The following is a 9468-nucleotide window of genomic DNA, read 5'->3' on the forward strand; positions in this document are numbered from 1 at the left end:
TATGCTAGTGCTTGTACGGCGGTTTGGTTATGCTTTGGTCATGAAGATGTTGACAGACTTCTACCATGCTGGTTGTAATTCTCGATGTTGAGTGTGAAGTGAGCAGATGAGCTCGGGAGCCAAATCGCTGCTCCCCATATATTGGGGAGTTTCCCCTTGGGCCCTGTCTGGATTGGGTGTAAATTTTGTCTGCTGCCTGTTGTTCAGTTAAAACTTGAGCTAAACACCATAGAGCACACAAATTTTACCCTCGATCGAAGTGAGGCCTTAATCCCTAAAGTTTCACCTCCTTCCCGATTAAATGCCTGCCTGATTCTTGCTGCAAAAAATGGGTGGCCAGTGGTCATCTACAAAGGGTCCTCCCCTAACGGGAAAGATTAGTGACAAAACTTCGATTTCTGCTTTCAGGCACATGTAGGAAAATAAACAGCAGTGGTATCCAAATTAACTTCGACATGATAAGCCTGCAGGGGCGACCAAGTAGATAGACGATTCAGTTTTCAGAACAAGCAGTGTATAAAAGGCTCACATGGACCATAGGAACTTAGGAAGAGGTGTATGAAAGCCCGTTGTGTACATTTATTGCTCACATATTCGCTGTACCACAACAGTTAGTTGCTTGTTTTCTACAGTGAAACATCGGGGTAATATTCACAACGCTCCTCTCAAACACGAGGATGGATGCCATGTAACACACCCACTTTTATTTATTGTTACAAGCAAGACACTCAGACTGTCAGTATACTAATCCCAATGGTAATACATTTCAATCATCTTTCTTGTGTAAGGCACGAGGCAGACTATTATTACCATTCAGGGCTGCATGGTACACTCGCTTCTCCGCTAACCCAAGATCTGAAAGAATCAAGTTTCCCTGAAACATGGAAGTCAAGAAGAGTTAATAACTTGGTATATACATCTAACACAAAAGATTTCAAAGGCTGATGGATCAACAAGAAAGATGAATATATGTACCTCCACTGCCATTAATTTCCGTACATTATCTGCGTAGAGCTTCGGATCATCCTTTTCTTGCTCAGAAGGATAGTACACAGGCAAATGCACAACCTCTAGATGATTCACAAACTGACAAAGGAGCAGAAATACATGGCGTGCCTGAAAGTTTCACCGAAGTTAAAATGGATACTAGATGCTCATATATGGAAGTGCTCTTTCGTATATTTAATTAACTGAGGTTATCTGGATGACTGCTAAAATCAGTTGGGGTAACTTCAGGAAAGCACTCCCTCCGTCTGGAATTAGTTGACGCTCAAACGGATGTATCTAGCACTGAAATATGTTTAGATACATCCGTTTGAGCGTCAACTAATTCCAGACAGAGGTAGTACCATAGAACACACTCATTATGGATGCACCTTACAAACATTAGAAAACATGCTATAACCATTATTATCGAATGAATTGCGCACAAGTCTTACTCCCTCTGTAAAGAAATTCAAGATCGTTTAGATCACTAAAGTACTAGTTTTCTCAGGTCAACTGTCCATTATATGTAATTTCTATATAAACTGTTTTAGACTTTAGGGTGAGAAAATAAATTAAGAAAACAAAAGGTGTACCTCAGTATATTCCATTGTGAAAAAAATATAAAGGATACATGGGCAAAATGGTAGCTAATAACAGGAAGTTCATCAATGTAACGTCCTGAATATATGCACTAATGAAACCAACACAAAATGATATCGATGAAATGTTATTTTAGTGAAGACATCATCAACTCTATAAAGAGCATTTCATTTTATTGTTCATACATGTGGTCATTATAGGCATTTGGAACTGACAAGTACAAATGTGTGCAGACTTGCCATTGACACTCACCCCATCCATGGAGTCCCATGCTGGACTGAATCTCTTGTAAGGGTATCTTAAAATGACAGGTTGTACTGGTGCTCTTGCAAGAAAGGCCCCTGTCTTGAATGGAAGGAGATAATCCCCGTTTGTAGTTGTGCCCTCTACAATTAGGAATATAACCAAGTGTAAGTAAGATGCATAAAACGAAGACTATATATAAAAACAGAGGCAGATTTACAAACACTTAATCCAAGTGCTCTTGGAGCACAATACGTAATTTCACAATTTCAGTTTTGAGTACAAATATAGAAGAACTCCCTCTGTAAACTAATGTAAGACGTTTTTGCAGTCCAAATTGAACTACAAAAACGTCTTATATTAGTGTATGGAGGTAGTAGTAAAATAGATTGTGCTAAATTTGAACAGCTATAGCATGAAATATTGAAGTATCTTTTTATATAAGGAGCACGTAAACATATGCATACTTAAAGCCAATGCAGTTAACAATCCAAATTCATCAAGCAGGAAAGCTACTGCAAGTCAAATACAGATACAGCATCTCGATCTTATATCAAGATTGGATTGCAATCCCAGCAAAAAGGAAAATAAGATTAAAATAAGACTAGTCACATCATAGATGTAATTAGAAGATATAGTGAACAAACAAAAATATACTCCTAAGAACAAAATGCGTTCCACAAGAAAAGGGAAATATACCAGGTCACTAGCAATGCAAATATGCATCACAGAAGAACAATAAACTAGAAAATGCTTAGTTACTGTACATATGCAGATTGAATGGAAGAAAGAGGTATTATTATACACCAACCAGGAAAGAGCAACATCATTGGAGAATTCTTTTGCTGATGAGCTCGCTGGATTCTTTCAGTTACAGCACCTGTATGGTACAAATTAGAAAGCAACAACAAGCAAAATAGAATGGCGTAAGGTACATTGTTTCAACAAATCCTGACCACAAAAAACAAAGTCATTTATGTACAAACAGAAGTGAATCTATCTGCAGCAACTGTATATTCAACATAGAATGATATAGGGTATGTTGTTTCAACAAGCCTGACCACAAAAAACTAGCTATTTTTGTATAAACGGAAGTGAATCTGCCTACAGTAACTGTATAAACAAACGTCAATTAAACTAACAGTTCAAGACTGGCATGACTATATTGAAAGGTCACCACGATGATGATTATGAATAAGATATACTTGTAGAGTGCAGGCACCGATCAGTTTGTGGAGATTCATTGTGCCAATATAGTAACTCTTCGAGTATGAATTGCATAAGCCATAATCTAAGCACGAACCACGACGATGAAAAGAAATCCATAACTGAAGCATGAGAAACTTTAAGTATGATCACTTAAGGTTAGATATCGTCATATACCTGAAACACCTTTGAAATCCGAAGTTTTAGACTCTCGCTGAACAAAAATACAACCAATGCATTTGCTGCATCACAACAGAAATCATGTTGTAAATTCAGTTAACAAAAAATACAAGCAACTGTCTAGCCATATACTATCCGCTAAAATACAATGTTGCTCTAACCAAAAAGGAAAGAAGTCCACATAACCCCCCAAAGTTTCACGAATCGGACACTTAACCCCCTAAACTACAAAACCGGGTATTTGGCTCCCTGATGTTTACAAAACCAGTCATATCACCCCCTCACTCTGTTACAAGTGGTTTCAGCAGGTGGTTTTGCCACACGGTTGAAAATACACTACACAGGAACTGCCAAAGGAGAAAAATCAAACAACCAAATATGGAAGCACGGAAACAGTTTAAGCCTGGAAGCAGTTTAAGCATGGAAGCTCAAACAATGCATGCATGCACATGTGGGCATGCGTCCAGCTGCTATTCCTACGCAGTCTAAGCCTCCAGGCAGAGGCAGACCGACACCTTCAGGAAATCCGGCATCTCTATGGCTCTAGCAATGGCTCGAGCTCGACGACTTTGTCCTTGCCCCGTTGGTTCATATGTATAACGCGCCGGCCCTATGAACGAGGGCGCACCACACCTGAAGTCCGTGTCGCTGAGCGACATGCCCATCTAGCTAAAAGGGGATATGCGCGCGCGGGGATGTTGCAAGTCAGCCTGTCCATAACGTCGACGAGTCATTGCAAGTAGCGTAGTCGGTCCCTGGCTAGTCGCTGCACTGTAGCAGATTGGGCTGGAAATCACTTCTCCAACGGTGGCCGCCGTCGATGTGCGGATGACCACATTGCCAGAGCAGCCCGGCCGGCGGGTGCAGTTGCTGTCCTGAGGTGCGTACATGTCGATCATGGACCCATGGGTAGAGCCTTGTGTCCACACCCGGCGGCAGTGCCTGCTTGCGGCACACCACCCAGTAGTGCCTGACGGCTGTTTGTGCTCCTGTTTTGGATTCTTTTGATGGCGGCAGGACGAGCAGTAGTTGGAGTGGTTCATGTCACTGGCGCGTAGCAGGCGGAATGAGGGTTTAGACCCGCCGCAAAGACGTGTGCAGGTTCCTGGCATGCATGGTTGCGCCAAGTTAGACGTTAGTGCAATGGCATCGCCGGAATTGGGCGTGGCAAGAGCTCCACGAGTTCTTCATATCCATGGACGACAGCAAGACGAAGGCCCTCTCCGGAGCTGGACCCAACAAGCGACGAAGCCAGGGTGGCCATGGCGCTATGCTCTCGGGGTGCGTGGCCACGGGCTGAGTGGTTGGACACAAGCAACGGGGATGGAAAAGGAGCGAGAGGGAGTTGCAGCATGAGATGGAGGTGGGGATTCCAAAGGATGCACTGTTTGCTCGGCCCTTGGGCCGGCGATGCGCTCCAGGAGAAGCATGCCGGTTGTAGCCCAACACGTGGACAAAACACAAAACCACTCTTAAAACCATCTCCAAAGCTCCCGGGGGTGTTTTGAATGGTATTGTAAAATTCAGGGGGTGGAATACCCGGTTTTAAAGTTCAGGGGGTTATGTAGTCGTTCTGTGAAATCTCAGGGGGTTATGTGGACTTGTTTCAACCAAAAAGTAGAGAAGCAAGAGACTCAATACAGTAGAGAATGCTATTACCTTATGAGACCAACTAGGGGCAATCTGGCCACTGATCTCTTCAAGAATGATAGTCACGTGCAAAATAAGCATGTCAAAATCAATATATTCTGACGACATGATTTTCAAGAAATCATATGAATACATCAACATTAGAACATACATAACTGAAGTACCTTAGCAACAAAACTTGGAAGAGAAGATGACATGTGATAAAGAATATCCACATATGATACATGATTAGATACGATTGCCCCTGGTCTTTCCAATAATTCAGAGTGGCCCAGATCCTTGCCCTAAAAGAAATGAACTGTCCAGTTGGATATACGATAGACGCAAAAGCAGTGGCATGCAATACTCAATTATTAAAGAAGGTTAGGTAAACTGTTGAACAGACTGTTAACCTTATACGTACAAATACTCCATACTTAGCCATCTATTATCAGTCATCGTAACAATGTAACATTATTTATATTTTTATAAGAGAATAGAGATAGGTGTAGCATTATGGAACAAAGCCCAAGCATTCATAATCTGCATCCGTCTTAAATAGGAAACAAATTTAATATGTCATACATAATTCAGAACAAACACTAAACATTAGTTCAAATTCATAGTTCACTGACTAAAAAGGGAAATGTGTCACTTTTTTGTTCTCAAACATGAATCATTTTGTATTAGAAGAAACACCAAGAAGGTGCAAGAGTACATAAGGCCAAGAGGCCCGACGCAGAAAAGAAAAGCACAACAAATCAAAACAAGATCAAGGCCTAAAAAAGGAAGAGCTGTACTAAGTCAAAAACTGCTATGCCCTCGCCCGAGTGGCCGACGCCAACACGGCTGCTGGCACAGAACTGTCTGGAGATACAGTGAGATACAGGAACACGTGTCACTTTATCTTGAACGGTCTTATTTTCGCTTACTGGAAGATGACAGAGGACCTTGAACAAAGCCATGAATGAATACTAATTCAGATAACAAACAGGTCCAGCACAGTATAGTTGCATCCTACTATTTGATCTACCAATTTTAACCCCGTGACGAACAAATAGTTCTATAATAGTAGAAACATTTGCACCAGAAGGAATGATCCCCATGCATCATGTCATGAGTGTCAGCAGCAGGCAAGTATTCGCAAAGTATACTGATGAAGGGATGCTAGGCTGACAGGATGGGCATATGCCTGACCAAATTTAAGCAAGTACATATGCTAGAACAACACGTTGATCCAGTCCAAGGAAACGGACTAGGCAGCAGAGACGTCCCCCAAAATATGCATCTCCAACTACGTCAGACCAGACCAGACAAGCACCACAACAATGAACAAACTAGGCATCACATACTACGGGCTATCACAGCATCCAGTTCTACCATTGCAGAGGTATCAAGCAAGCAGGCAACAGGAAATAGGCACATTGGGCTACGCCGTATACAGAAGTAGAAAATAGTACTATACTAGTTTACAATTGCTACCTCGGCATCGGGGAAGCGGCGGTCGTGCTCGCGGATCCAGTAGAAGCCAAAGACGAAGAGCATGGCACGTGAGAGGGCGCGGCCGCAGCGCACGACCCACGCCCGCCTCCACCCCTGGAGCCGCGCGTAGCCCTCGCCCTCGCCCCCCGCCCGCTCCTCCTCCACCCACAGCGTGCACACGCGGCACACGAGGTAGTAGGCGACGAGCACGAGCACGCCGGCCACGACCCGGAGCGGGAGGAGCACGGCCGCGGCCACGGCCATCCGCGCCGCCTCCGCCGCCCCCAGGGGGCCGCGGCCCATGGGCCCGTACGCGTCCCGCCGCGCGTACGGAGCGTACCTCCGGTCCAGCTCCTCGGGGCTCTCCCGCGCCGCCGGTGCAGCGGCGGAGGGGGGCGGCTTGGCCGCGACCTCCCCCTCGCCGCGGATGCTGCCGTCGAGCTCGGAGGGGGCGGTGGCGGCGTCGACGGCCATGGTGGCGGAGACGGAGGGAGAAGCTTAAACCTAGCGGTGGCGGTGGCCTTAGCAAGCACTAGGTCTGCATGACGAGGAGAGAAGCGCCGCGGTGGGGTGGGGAGGTGGAGATGGGAACTTGGGAAGGGATTGATGGCGGTCGACTGGTCGGTGGTGGCGTGGGTGGGCTGGACACGGGGGAGGAGGACCACGGCGGGACGGGAATGGGGGGGAAGGGAGAAAGAGCGTGGGATTTGGATCGGACGGCTCAGGGCGTGCGAGATGGGTTTACCGGAGCTACGACTTTGCGTGGACGACTCGAACTAGCCAGGCTCAACAGAATAGGCGCAAATGTGACGTGCCGTCGGCGGCAATGACAGAATTCGCCACGCGTACGTCTCAAATCCAATCCGTGACGGCGAACCAACTTCTATTTTTTATATTCTTTTCATTTCATGAGTTGAACAGTTTATTGGATTGTTCTGGCGTTCCTCGAATGCTTGATGGATTATTCTGGAAACTGGGAGGAGTATGGAGGAAACAGAAAAAGGAAGTTTAATACTAAAAAAATAGCAAGAATCTTATTATGCATGTTCACTTTTCATATAGTATCAGTACATAATTTATATTGTTATTCTATAATTTAGCTGCTCGCAACAAGGATTATTTTTGCCCGAACATCCTTCTCACCCTTTTCCACCAGTTTTAGATGCTCGTGAATAGCATGTCCAGTCGAAATATTTTTTTTCATTATTCGTTTCGCTTTGTTTCAAAAGGTGTATCCCCATTGTATTGTTTTACTGTTTTTTTTCTGTCTATTATATAGTTTACACTAGTTAGTGGCTTGCGACATTACATTAGTTCCTATTGCATTTTGTACTAATGTGAATTGTACATTTTTCTAGGTTGCTGCATGGCATTTTATATTTTGAATAGTACTTTGCATCTTCTTAGTTTATCTATTATTACCTCCGTACACTAATGTAAGACGTTTTTTGCACTTCAAATTAATGTACAAAAGGGACTGTGTTATTTGTATAAGTTTACCTCAGTCTCCGACTTTATTTGAACAAGCATTTTCTAATTAGGTCAATTGCATTTGTGTCATTTGACTAATGCATTTCTATTGTCTGTCTAATGTATTTCTCAGCCTCCTTACGATAAAATAGGGGAAATCAGAGAAAAAGGAACTGGTAGAAAGAAAGAACTAACCATTATACAAATATTCCTTGTGTGGTGATTCTCGTGCTTACTCTAAGAGGGTGTTTGCCATATTCCTATCTAATGAAATGAAAACTTTGAAAGAAAAAGGAATATTCTTACAAATCTTAGTATCTCCTTCCTCATTATTCATGGAGTGGTGATGACAAGTTTTTATAGGCAACAACATTCACTTTTTTTGCGAAAAAACGATTTTTTTTTGAAACTATGATGATTTTTATAGCAAATTCGGAAACTATACACCCTAATGAAGAAAAATCAAAAGTATCACCCCGTCGGCCTCCTGTTGGCCGAAACAAAAAGGGACTTTTCGGCCAACCGTTGGCCAAAAAGGACTTTTCGGCCAACAGTTGGCCAAAGAGTCCCTCTTCGGCCAACACCTGCTCTACTGTTTAAAAAAATTCATATCAAATAGGATTTTTAGTATTTTAATTTGATTCTTTTTGCATTAGATTCGAAATTTTATGAAGTTTCTGTAGATATCAAGTTTGACTAGATTTGAAAGTTTGAATTTAATTTTTTCATGAATTTGCTCAAATAACTAGATTGTCTATAATTTAAGTTAGGAGTATTTTTTAAGATGATTCTTTTCGCTACTGGTTCTTTGTGAATTTGTTTATCAGTAGTAATTAATTGGTGAATTTTATAATTATTTAAAATTAGGTTTTTATGAAAACAGTTCTGTTTTAGTGTTTGTTAGGTTTTATGCTATTTCTTTTAATTTTAATTGCTTTAAATTTTTTCTTTAGTTTTTTGACATATTCTTTTTGTTTCTGTTTAGTTATCAGTAGCTATTTTATTTGTAGTATTTTTTTGTATTTTATTTTTTTATCCTACTAGAAAACTTGTTTTGAGCTTCATAGGAGTTTATATTTAAAAGTGCCTGTAAATCCTGTACAACCATTGCCATTTTATACATGAAAAAAATACTTTCCCGCAATCTTTTTCCCTCCATTTTCTTTGCCGCCATTTTATTTCCTGCCATTCTCTCCCGCCACACTAAGGAGTGCTGCATCGACGGAGGATGACGATGATGCCTTCATGTGGAGTGTGAAACACTGTCTGAGAGAAGTCATAAGTGTTTGCAGCACCGACGCAGGAGACACGGACCGTGTCAGACGATGTTATCTACGATCGTCGACACCATGAGGCTCGTTTTATAAGTTGAGAAGTGAAGATGGCGAGAAAGAAGATGGCGGGAAAGAAGATGGCGGGAGAGAATGGCGGGAAAGAAAATGGAGGGAGAGAATGGCGGGAAATAAAATGGCGGGAGAAAATGGAGGGAGAGAATGACGTAAAAACCTAATTTTAAATAATCCTATGATATGGCCGCAACTGATGTTAGCGTTGATGATCGCAAAATAGTACCGCATGTCAGTGGGTTAGAGGAATTATTTTCTGTTAAAATAAAACAGGACATTGTTTTGTTTGATCTTTGCGCCAACGAGAAGGAAGAGAAGTCTCTGG

General features: G+C 42.5%; 1 protein-coding gene across 1 annotated transcript; it reads right to left on the reverse strand.

Moving 5' to 3' along the window:
• Nucleotides 1-555: 555 nt before the first annotated feature.
• On the reverse strand, nucleotides 556-7017 carry LOC125514378 (lysophospholipid acyltransferase LPEAT1). Its single transcript, XM_048679691.2, has 8 exons — nucleotides 6328-7017; nucleotides 5031-5150; nucleotides 4876-4913; nucleotides 3214-3278; nucleotides 2642-2710; nucleotides 1840-1973; nucleotides 976-1116; nucleotides 556-874 (listed from the first exon to the last, which is right to left on the reverse strand). The coding sequence occupies exons 1-8, from the start codon at nucleotides 6799-6801 to the stop codon at nucleotides 767-769; spliced, it is 1149 nt and encodes a 382-aa protein (XP_048535648.2). The 5' UTR covers nucleotides 6802-7017; the 3' UTR covers nucleotides 556-766.
• Between the last annotated feature and the right edge of the window lie 2451 nt (nucleotides 7018-9468).

The sequence above is a fragment of the Triticum urartu genome, chromosome 1A (genome assembly GCF_056163025.1).
Source record: "Triticum urartu cultivar PI428250 chromosome 1A, HENAU_Tu73, whole genome shotgun sequence".
NCBI classification, from domain to species: domain Eukaryota; kingdom Viridiplantae; phylum Streptophyta; class Magnoliopsida; order Poales; family Poaceae; genus Triticum; species Triticum urartu.